The sequence below is a fragment of the Melanerpes formicivorus genome, unplaced genomic scaffold, assembly GCF_026170545.1.
Source record: "Melanerpes formicivorus ecotype bairdi unplaced genomic scaffold, bMelFor1.0.p_v2 SCAF_4, whole genome shotgun sequence".
Taxonomy (NCBI): domain Eukaryota; kingdom Metazoa; phylum Chordata; class Aves; order Piciformes; family Picidae; genus Melanerpes; species Melanerpes formicivorus.
The window spans coordinates 36,556,049-36,575,151 of record NW_027142356.1 but is presented as its reverse complement, the minus strand read 5'-3'; the positions used below and the strand labels follow the sequence as shown (position 1 = coordinate 36,575,151).

At 47.4% G+C, this 19,103-nt stretch overlaps 1 protein-coding gene across 1 annotated transcript in view; it reads left to right on the top strand.

The window, feature by feature from the left end:
- The window catches only part of GABRA4 (gamma-aminobutyric acid type A receptor subunit alpha4), a 61,895-nt gene that overhangs the window by 21,287 nt on the left and 21,505 nt on the right, over positions 1-19,103 (top strand). The window contains exons 6-8 of the mRNA XM_068137644.1: positions 493-636; positions 3,407-3,559; positions 7,809-8,068. Of these exons, the coding sequence (XP_067993745.1) occupies positions 493-636; positions 3,407-3,559; positions 7,809-8,068 (557 nt within the window). The remainder of the gene's footprint in view (positions 1-492; positions 637-3,406; positions 3,560-7,808; positions 8,069-19,103) is intronic.

Sequence of the window (19,103 nt, the reverse complement as noted above, 5' to 3'; positions counted from 1 at the left end):
TTGTTTGTTTGTTTGTTTGTTTTTACTCACCTCTGGTTTCTGGCAAATATTTTAAACCCAAGTTTAAAATATTGCAGCTTTTAGTCTATTCTAGTTATAAAGTGTAATCATTCTTGCCTGTGAAGGAATGTAGAGCCAGCCTCCAAAGTGTGTCCTCCTTATACATGCTGGTTTTATATGCTAGCAGATTGGAAGGATTAATTTATTGTGAGTTTTTTTAACAAAGCTTTCAAAGATAATTTAAAGATCAACCTTTCATGCCAAGAAAGGGCTGATCCAGAATGAACTCGCTGTTCAGACATCACATTTTAATGTAAAGCTGTGGTGCAGCACTTGATATATGACCTTAGCTGCCATTTATTGTCCCCTGAGGGGTGGCTTTTCTAACGTGGTTAGTGTGAGCCTTGCTGTTCGGTTGCAGTAGGTTTGGAGTGGGGTCTTAAGTCAGGCATGAGAAGTTTCCTATTTATGCCTGTTGCTGCTGTGTTGTAGATGCTTATCCAAAGAGTGAAATGATTTATACCTGGACAAAAGGACCTGAGAAGTCTGTGGAAGTTCCTGAGGAGTCTTCCAGTTTAGTTCAGTATGACCTGCTTGGGCATACGGTGTCCACTGAAACTATTAAATCTATCACAGGTAGGAATCTCGTCACTGGAGACCAGCCTGAGGTAAAACCAAACCCTGGGAAATTGCTCTTTCTTTCTTTCTTTCCTTCCTGAGGCTATTAAGCTTGGCTGCCCTTCTGACATTTGCAGAATTGAAACGTTTCCTGAAACCATCTGATGACACTTAGAAGTGTTGGGGTTTTTTCCTACCAAAACAAAAGGAAGAAAAGGAAAGCATCCAGGCTCTGCTGCTCACAGGGCAGTGTCATTCTGTAGTAGCTACACTACCAAGGCACTGCCTTGGTCTAGCAATAAGCACTGAAGTCAGTGGAGATATGAACCAGGTACCAGGTGGCCAAGACAGCCAATGGCATCCTGGCCTTCATCAGAAATAGTGTGGCCAACAGGAGCAGGGAAGTCATTCTGCCCTGTACTCAGTGCTGGTTAGGCCACACCTTGAGTCCTGTGTCCAGTTGTGGGCTCCTCAGTTTAAGAAGGACACTGAGACACAGAGAAGGGCAATGAGGCTGGGGAGAGGCGTCAAGCACAGCCATATGAGGAGAGGCTGAGGGAGCTGGGGTTGCTTAGCCTGGAGAAGAGGAGGCTCAGGGAAGACCTTATTGCTCACTCCAACTACCTGAAAGGAGGTTGTCGACAGGTGGGGGTTGGTCTCTTCTCCCAAGCAACCAGCACCAGAACAAGAGGACACAGTCTCAAGCTGTGCCAGAGTAAGTCTGGGCTCGAGGTGAGGAGAAAGTTCTTCCCAGAAAGAGAGATTAGCCCTTGGAATGTGCTGCCCAGGGAGGTGGTGGAGTCCCCATCCCTGGAGGTGTTCAAAAAGGGATCGGATGTGACACTTGGAGCCATGGTTCAGTGGTCAGGAGGTGTTAGGTATTAGGTAATAGGTTGGGCTTGATGATCCCTGAGGTCTTTTCCAACCTGCTTGATTCTTTTTTATTCTATGAAATTCTATGTCAGGTGTTCTACTGGCTGCCAGAGGGTTTATGTTGAGGGCTGAGAGCACAAATCTGAGCTGGGTTTCTGTCCTTCAGCTTTGCATTGGTAGATTCATTACCGTCGATTGCGACGGTCTTTCAGAGAGCTGGAATGAGATCATTACTCCAAGGGACAAAATGAGCATTTAATCACTGCTTAAAATGCAGTTTGAAGAGTCAAGAGGATGCCTGGGTGAGGAAGTAATTTCTCAGCACTGTATCCACATTATGTGCAAAAGACTTCCTTTGTGTGGCGGTGCAAACAGCTCGGCACAGAAGTGCAGCGCACAGAATGGGTTATTAGAGCCATAAAAACCCTCTAGTCAGATAAGGATAGGCACAAATGCATTAGTCACAATAGATGCTTCTGCTGATTTGTGCTGTAAGAAACAAGGCAAATGGCAGCCACAGGCCCTGCAGAATGAGTGAAGTATCCCTGATGAGCAGTGTGGGGATAAACAAGCACACTCCCAAAGTATTTTTAACGTTTGGAATGCTTTCCTGAGCCATCAGCAAGTTTGGGTGTTGTGTGAGAGGGTCAAAATGAAACACATGAATCAAATAGATTTGATGTATGGCTCTAAGGAGTGGTTTGTGGGATTTTTTTTGTCTTCTTCTCCAAGATAAAGCAGCATTTTTGCCATCCACTCAGAATTTACTTCTCAGCCCAGAGATTCTTTACCGTCCCCCCGACCGCTCGTTCTGTAGCGTTTTATGTAGGCAATTTGTTCAGTTGATGGCAAAACTGCCCTTCTTTTTCTTTGGGGGGAGGTTTTTTTTAATGTGAATGCCAACATTTTAGATGAGCATCAGAGTATTGTTAAGTGCTGTCAGGGAGTTGTGCATTTTGCATGGTTATTGCTGCAGTGCTGATGTAGAAACCTAGCGAAGAAAGCAGAGTTGCTTCCATGACATTTAATGTGCAGCACTGCTGGTACTGTTTGGTTTGGCAGGTAGGAATCACAATGTTATGGGTGCTGTGGGAGGTAGAGAGCTTCTGCCTTGGGACTCTTTTATTCAACAGAAGCCAAAACAGACAGACTGAGAGAGTTGGGGCTGTTCAGTCTGGAGAAGAGAAGGTCCCAAGGAGACCATATTGTATCTTTCCAGTATTGGAAGGGGTCTACAAGAAAGCTGGGGAGGGGCTTTTGAGAGTGTCAGGGAGTGATAGGACTGGGGGGAGTGGAGCAAAACTAGAAATGGGTAGATTCAGTTTGGATGTTAGGAAGAAGTTCTTCCCCATGAGGGTGGTGAGAGCCTGGCACAGGTTGCCCAGGGAGATAGTGGAATCCGCATTCCTGGAGGTTTTGAAGGCCAGGCTGGATGTGGCTGTGAGCAAACTGCTGTAATATGAGGTGTCCCTGCCCATGGCATGGGGGTTGGAACTGGCTGATCCTTGAGGTCCCTTCCAACCCTGACAATTCTATGATTTTTAGTCATGCTTATACTATATGCTTATATATATGCTTATATAGTACTCTAATATTAACTGTCCATTTGTCACCTTTTTCCTATCACCTTCTGAAGGGCACTGTAAGGAGCTACTGCTTCCAGGGGTTTTTCATTTAAAACTTTCCATTCATTCCAAACTTTTCATTGATCCTTGCCTCTAAGGTCCTCTGTGCACGTTAAGGGGTACGAAGGGCAGCATCTTAAACGGTCCCAGGGGGATAACCTGAAACAGTTATTCTGCAAGACAAATTTTACAAGCAGTCAAAAAACCCCAAGAACCCAAACCAACCAACACCAAACCAACCAACACCAAACCAACCAAACCCACCTGTTTTGTTCTCTCTTTTATTCTAGGTGAATATATTGTCATGACAGTTTACTTCCACCTGAGACGGAAAATGGGTTATTTTATGATCCAGACCTACATCCCATGCATCATGACCGTGATCCTTTCTCAAGTTTCTTTTTGGATCAATAAGGAGTCTGTTCCAGCCAGGACTGTGTTTGGTAATTGCTGCTTTTCTGTTTATTTCTTCCTCATGTTTCCTCTTTTTTCATGACTTGCCATAGAATAGGCCTTTGTACTCCATTGCTTCCATGCTGGATTGGGCATTGAGCATCCTGGTCTATGGAAGGTGTCCCTGCCTGGGGCAGGGGGGTTTGAGCTAGGATGGTTTAGGTGACTGATGGAACAGGTCTGGAGGAGGGCCATGAAAATGATCAGGGGGTTAGAGGACAGGCTGAAGGAGCTGGAGTTGTTCAGCCTGGAGAAGAGGAGGCTCTGGGGAGATCTAATAGCAGCCTGCCAGTACCTGAAAGGAGTTACAGGAAGGATGGAGAGAGACTGTTCACAAAGGCCTGCAAGGACAAGATGAGGAGCAATGGCTTCAAACTGGAGAAGAGCAGATTGAGATTGGATGTTAGGAACTGAAAGGTGGTTGTAGCCAGGAAGAGGTTGGTCTCTTCTCTCTAGCAACCAGCACCAGAACAAGAGGATGCTGTCTCAAACTGCACCAGGGGAAGTTTAGGCTCAAGGTGAGGAGAAAGTTCTTCCTAGAGAGAGACATTCATCATTGGAATGTGCTGCCCAGGGAGGTGGTGGAGTCACAGTCCCTGGAGGTGTTCAAGAGGGGATTGGATGTGGCACTTGGTGCCATGGTCTAGTCATGAGGTCTGTGGTGACAGGTTGGACTCGATGATCTTTGAGGTCTCTTCCAACCTTGGTGATACGGTGATACTGTGAACAAGTTTTGCACCATGAGGGTGGTGGAGCACTGGAAGAGGCTGCCCAGGGAGGTGGTTGAGGCTCCATCCCTGGAGATGTTCAAGGTAAGGCTCAAGAGGGCTCTGGGCAACCAGATCTATGTGGGGATGTCTCTGCTGAGTGTTGGGAGGTCAGACTGGATGACCTTTGGAGGTCCCTTCCAGCCTGGACCATTCTGTGATTTTTATAGTCCCTTCTCACCCAAGTCATTCTCTGATTCTTCAATAGTGGAGGAACAAGAAGGGCAATGTAAAGTCAGAGCAATTTCTGCTGCCAGTGTATGAAGAGTATTATGTGAACCCTTGCAATCTGAAGAGGAACTCAGAACACAGAACCTGAAGGGAGTGGCATGGTTGCCTGTGGCAAATAGATGCACATCCCTGAGGATTCTACTTGCTGTGGAGAGCAAACTGGGAAGACCTGGCCCTGAATAACACAGTCAGCTCCTTTGTCTGCATCCAGAGCAGTTTTATCCTCCAGTGAGCAGTAGCATAATTATGTGAACTCACACTTTCTAAAACACTTGTACAATCATTTGATTGGGAGTGTGCAAGATGTGCAGATGTCTTATTATATCAGTGTCCTCAGGAGAAGCTTGCAATGAGTAAGTCTTAGATCCTCTTACTGAAATGTCATGTTGAGTGCTCTTTTCTCCTTTCTGCTAGTGCCACTGCAAAAATGAATTTGAAAGAAACATGATCACAAGATATTAAAATTGTCTTCATCAAAATACAGCTTGAATGACCTGGCCTTCCTGTGTCTGAAGGGGGCTACAAGAAAGCTGGGGAGGGACGTTTTAGGTTGTCAGGGAGTGATAGGATTGGGGGGGGGGAAGGAAAAAAAAACTAGAAATGGGTAGATTCAGATTGGTGTTAGAAAGAAGTTCTTCCCCATGAGGGTGGTGAGACACTGGCACAGGTTGCCCACATCTAGAGATGCTGGAGTATGTCCAGAGAAGGGCTATGAGGATGATCAGAGGGCTGGAGCTGCTCTACTATGAGGACAGACTGAGGGAGTTGGGGCTGTTCAGTCTGGAGAAGAGAAGGCTCCAAGGAGACCTAATTGTGGCCTTCCAGTATCTGAAGGGGGCTACAAGAAAGCTGGGGAGGGACTATTTAGGGTGTCAGGGAGTGATAGGACTGGGGGGAATGGAAAAGAAATAAAAGTGGGTAGATTGAGATTGGATGTTAGGAAGAAATTCTTCCCCATGAGGGTGGTGAGAGCCTGGCACAGGTTGCCCAGGGAGGTGGTGGAAGCCTCATCCCTGCAGGTTTTGAAGGCCAGGCTGGATGTGGCTGTGAGCAACCTGCTATAATGTGAGGTGTCCCTGCCCATGGAAGTGGGGTTGGAACTGGATTATGTGAGTTTTCCCTCTAATGTGAGGGGGGTCTCTGCCCATGGCAGGAGGCTTGGAACTGAATGATCCCTGAGGTCCCTTCCAACCCTGACAATTCTCTGATTCAATGAGAAGCTACAGTGAACACTGAAAATAAAAAACAAGAAGCCCAAAGAAGCTTCTGTGGAAAACCCAAAACATAAGAAATTAAATGAAAATATGATTTGATTCCTAACAAAGAAGTGGGAGGAAAACATTTCTTTAAAGCAGCCTTTATAGAGCAATATCTTGACTTTATTATGTACTGTAGACAAAAGCAGGACTTAATCAGGAAGAGAATGTTCTGCAAAAAGCCTTTCTATAGATAGATGCTGGCAAGAGTGGTAGGGATTAGTGTTCCTATGTGCTGGCCCATTCAAACACCTGAGTGTTTAATGCACAAATTGGACAAGGTTAATGATTAGCTATAGCAGGAACAACCTGTAAACCTGCTAAGAACCCCACTAGCTCTCAACTCAAGCATTGCATTAGGTGAACTGGTACATCACTTCACAAGCTTTTGGAAACCTCAGATCCAGGGGAAGTTTAGGCTTGAGGTGAGGAGAAAGTTCGTCCCAGAAAGAGTAATTGGAGCATTGCACGTGGCGCTTGGAGCCATGGTTTAGTTGTCATGAGGTGTTGGGTGATAGGTTGGACTTGATCTCTGAGGTCTTTTCCAGCCTTATTGATTCTATGAACTCAGTAATGACAATCTTTCAAGTGGATTTTCTAGAAAATACTAAACCCCATTGGTTTTAATTCTGAAATATACTTAAATGCCTTAAATGAGTGACAGCTGCATGAGATTCAACAAGCCAAAGTGTCCTGCATCTGGGTAAGGCTGATCCCAGGCACAAGTCCAGGCTGGGTGCAGAGTAGGTTGAGAGTAGCTCTGGAAGAGGTTCCTCCTCATATTGAGGTGGAACTGGATGTTAGGAAGAAATTCTTCACAGAAAGAGAGATTTGCCACTGGGATGTGCTGCCCAGGGAGGTGGTGGAGTCACCATCACTGGAGGTGTTTAGGAGGAGACTTGATGGAGTGCTTGGTGCCATGGTTTAGTTGATTAGATGGTGTTGGGTGATAGGTTGGAAGTGATGATCTTGAAGGTCTTTTCCAACCTGGTCCATTCCATTCCATTCCATTCCATTCCATTCCATTCCATTCCATTCCATTCCATTCCATTCCATTCCATTCCATTCCATTCCATTCCATTCCATTCTTCCTTGTCCTATCCCAGGGTGCAACGGAACAGAGCCTATCCCATCCCTCTTGACACTCAGCCCTCAGATACTTATAAACATTTATTAAATGCCCTCTCAATCTTCTCTTCTCCAGACTAACCACCCCCAGGGCTCTCAGCCTCTCCTCACCAGGCAATACTTCAGTCCCTTCATCATCCTAGTAGCTTTGCATTGGACTCTCTCAAGCAGATCCCTGTCTCTCTTGAACTGGGGAGCCCAGAACTGGATGCAATATTCCAAGTGTGGCCTCACCAGGGCAGAGTAGAGGAGAAGGAGAACCTCCCTGGACCTGCTGGACACACTCCTCTTAATGCACCCCAGGATCCCACTGGCCTTCTTGGCCACAAGGGCACAGCCTCCCCTCTCCTTCCTGTGCTTGGGAAGTGGTTGGTCATTCAAGTCACTTCACCCTGTTCTTACATCTGTTAAACAAATGTGTTTAGAGTGGCAATTCAGATAAACCACTTGCTTGAAGTGGACACAGGTAGAATCAGGAAGAATAGAGCTAAGCAGGGATCTGAAGATTCCTTTCTGGGAGGAAAAATAACTTCTCAGAAGTTTTTCTTTTTCCCCCCTCAGACTGACACAGGTTACCCAGGGAGGTGGTGGAAGCCTCATCCCTGGAGGTCTTTAAGGCCAGGCTGGATGTGGCTGTGAGCAGCCTGATGTAGTGGGAGGTGTCCCTGCCCATGGGACAATCCTTCCAACCCTAACAATTCCATGACTTAAATCTAATGCACTGCTCACAAGCAGCATAGAAAGACTCCTAAGTGATTTTAAATGCGATTTTAAATTCTTTGTTTGAAGTTATTTTCCTAATTCTCCCTTAGTTTTACCTGGATTCAGCAGTGCTCTTTTGCTCTGTTTCCTGGCAGGAATAACCACGGTGTTGACGATGACGACGCTGAGCATCAGCGCCAGGCATTCACTGCCAAAAGTCTCCTATGCTACTGCCATGGACTGGTTCATAGCCGTCTGCTTCGCTTTTGTGTTCTCTGCTCTCATTGAGTTTGCTGCTGTCAACTACTTCACTAACATTCAGATGGAAAAAGCCAAGAGGAAGACGGTGAAATCCCTCCTTGAATTCCCGGTTGCTCCAATACAAAGAGAAAGAAGCACAGAAGAGACGTTCACGGTAGGTTGCCAGCTTATACAAAGGTTTTTCTTCTTTCCTGGTGGTGGTGGTCTTTGCAAATAGGCCTTCTCCTTCCTCCCAGGTCCCATCTCAGCTAACAAAGGAGTGTAAGTCAGGCTAGCGGAAGGCTGATGCCACGCAGCATTTGTGACTCAGTTCTTACTTGCGGCATTCACAGAATGTTTGGGGTTGGAAGGCACCTTCAGAGGTCATCTAGCCCACCCAACCTGCATCAGAATACAGGTTGAAAAAGACCTCAGACATCACCAAGTCAAACCTATCACCCAACACCATCTAATCAACTCAACCATGGCACCAAGTGCCTCATCCAGGCTCTTCCTACACACCTCCAGTGATGGTGACTCCATCACCTGCCTAGATACCTATCCAATGGACTTGTTTAGAAGTATCTTTATTTTCCTTTTCACACCCAATAGTGATTTATTTATATTGTACTACTTTTCTGCTTAAGATCTGTGAAAAATTTTAAAGGCAGGACCTAATACTACCACAATTCGGGCTGGATGTGAGGAGGAGGTTCTTCCCCATGAGAGTGGTGAAACCCTGGAATGGGTTGTCCAGGGAGGTGGTTGAGGCCCCGTCCCTGGGGGTGTTTAAGACCAGGCTGGATGAGACTCTGGCCAGCCTGATCTAGTGTGGGGTGTCCCTGCCCATGGCAGGGGGGTTGGAACTGAATGATCCTTGTGGTCCCTTCCATCCCTGACTATGATACAATCCACCCCAACATCTACCTCCTCTCTGGGCAGCTTGGGCCAGTGTCTCCCCTTCAGTGTAAAACACTTCTTCCTTGGCTCTAGCCTAAATCTTCCTCTTTTAGTTTCAAGCCATCACCCCTTGTTATATCACAACAGACTCTGCTAAACAGTTGTCTTTATCATCCCCAGCTTTCTTATCAGCCCCTTCAAGGACTGAAAGGCCACCAGAAGGTCTTCCTGGAGCCTTCTCTTCTCCAGGCCTAGTTAGTTCAGGGGGAAGGAAGAGGTTATGCCCATCCATACCCACACCCTCTTCTATATTTAGCTTGGTTTTGGTGATGGTCATGTACTGTGAGTGTCCACAGGAAAATTTCTTTCCTTTCCCACATTGATTCTGATTGAACTGATTATACAGACCAAGGTGTTACAGATGGGCAGAGCCCAAGGGCATGAGATTTAATAGATCTAAGTGCCAGGTTCAACACAATGGCTACAACAACCCCATGCAGTGCTACAGGCTGGGGTCGGAGTGGCTGGAGAGCAATCAGGCAGAAAGGGACCTGGGGGTACTGGCTGATAGTAGGCTGAACATGAGCCAGCAGTGTGCCCAGGTGGCCAAGAAGGCCAATGGCATCCTGGCCGGGATCAGGAACAGTGTGGCCAGCAGGAGCGGGGAGGTCATTCTGCCCTGTACTCAGCACTGCTTGGGCCACACCTGGAGTCCTGTGTCCAGTTCTGGGTTCCTCAGTTTAGGAAAGATGTTGAGATGCTGGAAGGTGTCCAGAGAAGGGCAACAAAGCTGGGGAGGGGTCTGGAGCACAGCCCTGTGAGGAGAGGCTGAGGGAGCTGTATTGCTGTCTACAACTACCTGAAGGGAGGTTGTAGCCAGGTGGGGGTTGGTCTCTTCTCCCAGGCAAGCAGCACCAGAACAAGAGGACACAGTCTCAAGCTGTGCCAGGGGAGGTTTAGGCTGGAGGTGAGGAGAAAGTTCTTCACAGAGAGAGTGATTGCCCCTTGGAATGTGGTGCCCAGGGAGGTGGTGGAGTCACCATCCCTGGAGGTGTTCAAGAAGAGATTTGACATGGCACTTGGAGGCATGGTTTAGTTCGTCATGAGGTGTTGGGTGATAGGTTGGACTTGATGATCTCTGAGGTCTTTTCCAACCTTATTGATTCTATGATAAAGGCAGCATGTTGTTTTATGTGACTAATGCCTTTAAGAGATTTAAATAAGCTAAAGCATTGCAGTTATTCTTGGACATCACAGTGCTCCTTTACTTGCCTGTATTACCTATCTGGAGCCTTCTTTCTTCATGAGTTTCAGGAGTGTTGAAGAATGCTGGATGAAAGCTTTGTGTCCAGTAGACATTGCATTTTGATGTCATTTGTGTATCTTTGCAGCTTAACTCCTGAACACCTTTGGGTGTGACTTGTGTGGTAGCTATCTTAATATGTGGAACAGTTAATACTGGCGTGATCTCCATCTTGATCTTGGATTTCCAGTTGAGCTCACCAGTGGTTCTCCTTTGCTCTGTTTTCCTGTTCCTATGCTTTACTCTCTGCTGCATCAGTTTCTATTCATGAGCTACTTAGCTAACAAAGTCATTACCGCACTTGCACCAGCCATGCAGAAGGCTGTAATTCCCAGCCATGATTGACTCTTGGCAACACCACTCAAGAAGTAAGACATTGACAGCAGCATTGTAATTTGTTCTTCCTGTCAGGATGATTTTGTAATTTCCTGTGCCTGAGCCATGATTTAAGAAACACTGTTTTAGACTAAGTCTTGGTAATTTTGTCCTTTGTCTCTTTTCACATCTCATTTGTCTCCTTCCCTATTCATCTGCTCTCCCTTGCCTTCCCACCCCTTCCATTTGCTATCACTGCTCAGCTGCTGTCCACCCACTTCCATTTTTCTTCCTCTTCTTCGCTCTCCTACTTCAGATCATTACTGTTTTCAATCTCCTGGCTGTGTTGTTCTGCTAGCTCCCATTTCTGCTTAAAAGGATAGATGTGCTCCTGAAGAGTTGGTTACTCATCACTCTGTTGGCTGCTAGTAGGAGACAGGAACAAGAAAAAGTATGTTTATAGTAGTGTGGAGTTTGTCTTGTACACAGAGGTATTGGTTCATGTTAAGCTCCATGATTGTACAGCCTGCATCTCAGGCACTCCTGAGGAGTGCTAATAAATGATGGGTTTCATTGAATCAGTCACAGAATCATAGAATGGCTCAGAGATCATCCACTCCAACCTCCCCACCATGGGCAGGGACAGGTCTCAACCAGACTTGGCTGCTCAAGGCTTCATCCAGACTGGCCTTCAACAGCCCCAGGGAGGAGGCAGCCACAGCCTCCTTGAGCAGCCTATTCCAGGGTCTCACCTACCTCATAATGAAGAACTTCTTCCTAATATCCAGTCTAAACCTACTCTCCCTCAGTTTCAAACCATTCCCCCTTATCCTAGACACCTTTATGAAACATCCCTCTGCTGTCTTAACCCACTTAGTGTTTAAAAAAGGTTGCACCACATTGCCATTATCATCCTAGAAATTCTGCTGGTAGCAGTACAATTGCCAGGACTCAAGGAAAACTTCTGTGTCAAACCTGAAGTTGTTTTGTGCTTGGCTTTGGTTAGTGCTTGGCTTGGCTTTGGTTAGTGCTTGGCTTGGCTTTGGTTAGTGCTTGGCTTTGGTTAGTGCTTGGCTTGGCTTTGGTTAGTGCTTGGTTTGGCTTTGGTTAGTGCTTGGCTTGGCTTTGGTTAGTGCTTAGCTTTGGTTAGTGCTTGGTTTTGCTTTGGTTAGTGCTTGGCTTTGGTTAGTGCTTGGTTTTGCTTGGCTTTGGGGTTTTGCCTGGCTTTGGTTAGTGCTTGGTTTGGCTTTGGTTAGTGCTTGGTTTGGCTTTGGTTAGTGCTTGGCTTTAGTTAGTGCTTGGCTTTGGGGTTTTGCTTTGTTGACTTTGACAACCTCACTCACCCCTTCAGTCAAGCACAGAGAGATAGGACTGGAGTCTGTCTAAGCCAAGAGAGATGCCTTACACTGCAGTCCTCTCTGGTTTCCTTCTCTTGGGAGCAAGTTAAAATGCATTCAGGTTAGAAGGAATCAACCTGTCCTGAAGTGTTCTGAACTCCTGTCTTATGTAAAAGCAGCAATGTTGTTGCAAGTCAGTGTGTGTGATGGAAATGAACGATTTAGGGTTTGTTATTGTACCCCTGAATCTATTTTTATGCTCCTGCACTATTTCCCTTTCCCTGTATTCCTGTGAAGTGTCTTTTTAAAGACCTGCCCCATTATGGAGATGAAGAATGCTACTGGAGGAAAAAAAAACAAACAACAATCTTTAAAAAATAGGCTCCAAACCCCTGTGAACATGAGCCTCAACCTCAGCTGTTTGTTAAAGGAGTGTGAAACTTGGGAAAAACCAGGTCAGACTCAAATGAACCTTTTGAACTGAATGATGGCTTCAAACTCGGTCACAAGTAGGCTATAACCCTCAAAGTTTCCTCCTCTTCTCCCAGGCAGCAAGCACCAGAACAAGAGGACACAGTCTCAGGCTGCACCAGGGGAGGTTTAGGTTGGATGTTAGGAAGAAGTTCTACACAGAGAGAGTGATTGCCCATTGGAATGGGCTGCCCAGGGAGGTGGTGGAGTCACCGTCATTGGAGGTGTTCAGGAGGAGACTTGATGGGGTGCTTGGTGCCATGGGTTAGTTGTTTGGGTGGGTTGGATTGGTTGATGGGTTGGACACGATGATCTTGAAGGTCTCTTCCAACCTGGTTTGTTCTATTCTATTCTAATCCCACTGAAGATTGACTTGGAGGTAAAGGTGGTGAAAGGTCCTGATTACTATTCAAGAATTATTATTATTAATAATAATAATAATACTAAACCAGGCTGCTTCACTACTACTTCTTCCTTGCTGTTTTGGCTGCTGTTTGGGGGTTTTTGGCTGCTGTTTGGGGGTTTTTGGCTGCTGTTTAGGGGTTTTATTGGCTGCTGTGTGTGGGGGTTTGGCGGCTGTTTGTTTGGGTTTGCTTTTAGTGCACAATGCCCCCAGGAGTTTAATTTCCCCCCCTAATTTATAACTAACCAAAAGGTCCTGCTGGAGTGCTAACCCCTCCAGCCTTTACCAGGACATCTGGTAATTGCTCACTCTCCTGTTTGTATGATAATGAACTACCACAACAGTAGGCCAGGGAATGTGAGGGATCTGCTTGGCTGTTACTCATCTGCTGCTCAAATACCTGACAGTGTTTATTGTGGACACTGGGAAACTTCACTGGCTTAGAATAATGCTCTGCTTTTGAAAACTTCAACATAACTCAGGGATGTCAAACTTTGGGGTGGTTATTCTAGCAAATGCTGAACCCCCTTGGTTTTAATTGTAAAACTAAATGCCTTAAATGCATGACAACTGCATGAGGGTCAACAAGTCAAAAGTGCAAGGTCCTGCATCTGGGTTGGGCCAATGCATTCCTGTGTGCCCTGCACTGGATTCTGTGGTCCTACTCCGGTAGGGGGGGTTGGACTTGATGACCTCCAGAGGTCCCTTCCAATCCCTAACATCCTGTGATCCCCAGCACAAATCCAGACTGGGTGCAGAATAGGTTGAGAGCATCTCTGAAGAAAGAGACTTGGGGATGTTGGTTGCTGAGAAGCTCAGCATGAGCCAGCAGTGCCCTCATGCAGCCCAGCAGGCAGCTGTGTGCTGGGCTGCAGCCAGAGGAGTGAGGGCAGCAGGGCAAGAGAGGGGATTCTGCCCCTTGACTCTGCTCTGCTGAGACCACATCTTAAACACTGTCTCCAGTTCTGGTGTCCCCAGCATGAGAAGGGCACAGAGCTGTTGGAGTGAGTCCAGAGGAGGCCACAAAGATGATACAAAGCTGAAACACCTCTGCTATGAGGACAGGCTGAGGGAGCTGGGGGTGTTCAGCCTGGAGAAGAGAAGACTCTGGGGAAAACTTAGAGCTGCCTTCCAGGACCTGAAGGGATCCTACAGGAAGGCTGCAGAGGGACTTTTTCATCAGGGTGTCTAGAGACAGGACAAGGGGGAATGGTTTGAAGCTGAGGGAGAGTAGGTTTAGACTGGATCTTAGGAAGAAGTTCTTCAGTATGAGGGTGGTGAGACTCTGGAACAGGCTGCCCAGGGAGGTTGTGGCTGCCTCCTCCCTGGGTTCTCCAAGGCCAGGTTGGATGAGGCCTTGAGCAGCTGAGTCTAGTTGAGGCCTGGCCCTGCCCATGGTGGGGAGGTTGGAAGATATGATCTCTGAGGTCCCTGAGCCATTCTGTGACTCTCTGTCATTGTGCTAATCAGCTGGAGAAAGCCCCCACCACGCTCCAGAAAACATAACCATAAGGAATATTGGAATAATATTTGAGTGACTATTATTAGCACAATTATTTAGAATGATTAGGCTGTTAAGTTCTTAGAATGAAAAACCTTATGGCTATTAGAATAAGCAACATATGTTCCTGTTTAAGAATGAAAGGTGTTTTCAAACCAATACCAGTGGCAGGCATTAAGATGGGTCTCATATTGATCTAATTTTTGGGCTGGATGGTAGGAAGAAGTTAGCCAGGTGGGGGCTGGTCTCTTCTCCCAGGCAACCAGCACCAGAACAAGAGGACACAGTCTCAAGCTGTGCCAGGGGAGGTTTAGGCTGGAAGTTATGAAGAAATTCTTCCCAGCAAGAGAGATTGGCCATTGGAATGTGCTGCCCAGGGAGGTGGTGGAGTCACCATCACTGGAGGTGTTTAAGAAGAGCCTGGATGAGGCACTTGGTGCCATAGCTCAACAGGGCTCTGTGTCAACCTGATCTAGTTGAGGATGTCTCTGCTGACTGCAGAGGGGGTTGGACTGGATGACTTTTGGAGGTGCCTTCCAACCCAGACCGTTCTGTGACTCTCTGCCTCTGTACATTTCTGCTCAAACCTTTTCCTGTGTTTATATTGAAAGTGCAGTTTTCTTTCCCCTCCACAAAGGCTTTTCAACTGGTGGGCACCAGACTGCCCCTGGGTTTCACAGCTGCCTAGGTGATGTCTGCCTGGCTTCATTTTTTTTTTGCACTGGGAAAATTGGGAGTCAGAAGAAATAAACCTTGAGAGGCTTGGGGAGATCTGGGAGGCAATGAGTGCTCAAGGCATTCTCAGCAAACTACTGAAGCAAATGTAACCACAATTTTAAGGTCACTGAAAATTAAAGATACAGAAGACAATGAAGGTCTTTGCTCCCTAATCAGCAGCTCTTCCTTTGATAGATGCTGCACAGAGCACCTCCAAAGCTGGGTAGCACATGACCTGCCATCATAGATTTATTTGGGTTTTTTTTTCTCCCCCCTCTGTAGTGATGTTTTCAGCTCTTTCATTGTTGTGGTGCTAGGAATAAAACCCCTCCAGGATCACAGAATGTTAGGGATTGGAAGGGACCTCCAGAACTCATCCAGCCCAAGCTCTTTGCCAGAGCAGCATCACCTACAGGAAGTCACACAGGAGCACATCCAGGCAGGTTTTGAATGTCTCCAGAGAGAGAGATACTCCACAACCTCTCTGGGCAGCCTGTTCCAGGGCTTTGTCACCCTCACAATGAATTTTTTTCCCCTTGTGTTCCTGTGGCACCTCCTCTGCTCCAGCTTGCCCCATTGCCCCTTGTCCTGTCCTTGGACATCACTGAGCAGAGCCTGGCTCCATCTTCCTGACTGCCCTGCACATCTTTATCAACAGGAATGAGGTCACCCTCAGGCTTCTCTGCTCCAAGCGAAAGAGCCCTCGGGTCCCTCAGTCTCTCCTCACAAGGGAGATGTTCCACTGCCTTTAGCATCTTTGTGACTCTGCACTGGACTCTCCAGCAGTTTCCTGAGGTCCTTCTAGAGCTGAGTGGCCCAGAACTGGACACAATACTCCAGATGTGGCCTTGACACTGCACCCCTTCAAATATACAACAGGATGCTGTTGGCCTTCTTAGCCATAAGGGCACATTGCTGGCTCATGTTCATCCTCTTGCTCACCAGGACTCCCAGCTCCTTTTCCCCAGAGGTGGTCTCCAACAGAGCAACCCCCAACCTGTACTGGTAGGTGGGGTTGTTCAGAACTGTTCACACCAGTGCTTAAGTACCATCTATTCTGTTCTATCTGTGACCTGAGCCAGGTTCTATGGTCCTGCTCTGGCAGGGGAGGCAGACTTGCTGATCTCTTTGTGTCCCTTCCAACCCCTGGCCTCCTGTGATCTACTTGCAAAGGTGACTCTATGTACATCCCCATATGGCTGCATGGGTGTGGCTGTTGAGCACTGCACAGGCTGATTTGGCACAAATCTGGCACCCACCTTTTGGGGAAAAAAAGTCCTTTTACTTATCATCTCCTTAATAACTTCTAATGCTCACCTCTTTAATACACCTGAATTCATGTTTCCTCCACACTGTGCACTTTTAGGCCTGTCTAATAGTGGAATATAGAATACAGAATGCACTTCTGTACCTCTCCTCTCCTTCCATCATGCCATTCAGATTGCACACTGAGGGCCTGGATGGTGGACTGGCTTTTTGACTTCATCTCCCTTCCCTTTTCTCTCTCCAGAGAATGCACATTGCTCTTTGAGCTGCTAAAGCTAAGGGCTAGAATTCATTGTGTTTCAGGGCAGGTAGGGCTTTCACTTGGTCCTTTTTACAAGTGTCCAGTTCTGGGCTCCTCAGTTTAAGGAGGACATTGAGATACTTGAATGTGTCCAGAGAAGGGCAATGAGGCTGGGGAGAGGTCTGGAGCACAGCCCTGTGAGGAGAGGCTGAGGGAGCTGGGGCTGCTTAGCCTGGAGAAGAGGAGGCTCAGGGGAGACCTCATTACTCTCTACAGCTCCCTGAAAGGAGCGTGTAGCCATGTGGGGGTTGGTCTCTTCTCCCAGGCACCCAGCACCAGAACAAGAGGACACAGCCTCAAGCTGTGCCAGGGGAGGTTTAGGATTGATGTTAGGACGAAGTTTTTCCCAGCAAGAGAGATTGGCCACTGGAATGTGCTGCCCTGCCCAGGGAGGTGGTGGAGTCACCATCCCTGGAGGTGTTCAAAAAAGGCTTGGATGTGGCACTTAGAGCCATGGTTTAGTTGTCAGGAGGTGTTAGGCATTAGGTGACAGGTTGGACTTGATGATCTCTGAAGTCTTTTTCAACCTTATTGATTCTGTGATTCTATTGGAGGGCTCTGTAAAGCAACCCAAAGCCTCTAGTAGTGTTCCAGTCCAATTTTGATTGACTGGCTCTACAACAGAAGAATAAAGCATGGTAGGTTTTTCTCCTCCAAGCTGAGCATTTGCTAGCAGCATGGCAATATGGTGACTCAGTGGGATTTGGGACAAGCAGCATTATTTACCCTGATGACATGCTACTTCCCTGGTAAATGTCATATGGTGTGAAGTTGGCAGGCTATCTGATGTCCTCCCTCCCAGAAGAACAGACTGTTTTCTTAGGAAGGAAGGGTGAGGATTAAAACCACTGTGGTGGAGTTTCATAGGAAAATATTACTGAAATTGCCACACAAACAGTTTCCATGTTGCAGCTAAACAGCAAGCAATGCCAGGACTTGGGGTGCTTGAAGCCTTCCCAGTCGTGCATCGGGTTTTGGTTGAATTAACAGAGATTTCCCTGTTTGGGAAAGCTGAGCTTTCATCTGGCACAGCACTGACCTTCCCATGTATTAACTCCCTGTGTCTCATTGAAGGTTTAGTAACATTGGCATGGAAGGCTGTCCAGAGAGGTTGTGGAGTCTCCTTCTCTGGAGGTGTTCAAAACCCACCTGGATGTGTTTCTATGTGACCTGCCCAAGGTGCTGCTGTTTGGCAAGGGGGTTACACTGTGTGATCTCTGGAGTCCCTTCCAAGCCCCAACATTCCATGAGTTTGTTTATTTACAGAATACAGAACTTACCAGGTTGGAAAAGACCTCAGAGATCATCAAGTCCAACTTATCACCCAACACCATCTAATCAACTAAACCATGGCACCAAGTGCCTCATCCAGGCTCTTCTTAAACACCTCCAGGGATGGGGACTTCAACACCTCCCTGGGCAGCACATTCCAATGGCCAGCCTCCCTTGCTGGGAAGAACTTCTTCCTAAGATCCAGCCTAAACCTCCTCTGGCACAGCTTGAGACTGTGTCCTCTTGTTCTGGTGCTGCTTGCCTGGGAGAAGAGACCAACCCCTTCCTGGCTTCAGCCTCCCTTCAGGTAGTTGTAGAGAGCAAGAAGGTCTCCCCTGAGCCTCCTCTTCTCCAGGCTAAGCAACCCCAGCTCCCTCAGCCTCTGCTCACAGGGCTGTGCTCCAGACCCCTCCCCAGCTTTGTTGCCATTCTCTGGACACATTCAAGAGTCTCAATGTCCTTCTTAAACTGAGGAGCCCAGAACTGGACCCAGGACTCAAGGTGTGGCCTAACCAGTGCTGAGCACAGGGCAGAACGACTTCCCTGCCCCTGCTGGCCACACTATTTCCGATGCAGGCCAGGATGCCATTGGCCTTCTTGGCCACCTGGGCACACTGCTGGCTCATGTTCAGCCTTCTGTGAACCGGTACCCCCAGGTCCCTCTCTGCCTGGCTGCTCTCAGCCACTCTGACCCCAGCCTGTAGCACTGCATGGGGCTGTTGTGGCCAATGCGTAGCACCTGGCACTTAGATGTGCTAAACCTCAAGCCCTTGGACTCTGCCCATCTGCCCAGCCTGCCAAGGTCCCTCTGCAGAGCTCTCCTAGCTGTACTGTTCACTTTTCATTACAGTAAGACCTCTGTGTTGTATGCTTGATTATTCTGAAGAGTAAAGCTCTGTGCAATCTGAAAACTGTTCTATCTGTGGTGCCCTTTCAGGGTTTGTTGTTTGGGGTTTTTTTCATTGCTTGGTTGGGTTTCATGTGTTGCTTTGGTCTCCTTGTTGGTTATTTTGTTTGCATGTGGATTTTGTTTGGGTTTATTTTGTCTTGTTTTTCTTATAACTTGGTGAGATGACAGGATGTTAGGCGTTGGAAGGGACCTCCGGAGATCTTTGAGTCCACCCCCCCTGCCAGAGCAGGGCCATAGAATCCAGGACAGGTCACACAGGAACACATCCAGACAAGGCTGGAAAGTCTCCAGAGAAGGAGACTCCACAGCCTGCCTGGGCTGCCTGCTCCAGTGCTCTGTCACTCACAGAGAAGTTCTTTCTTGTGTTGAGGTAGAGCTTCCTGTGCTGTGCTTTACATCCATTGCCCCTTGTCCTGTCCCAGGGCACAGTGATCAGAGGCTGTCCCTTCCTTCCTGAACACTCAGCCCACAGATATTTACAGACATTTATTAGATCCCTTCTCAGTCTTCTCCT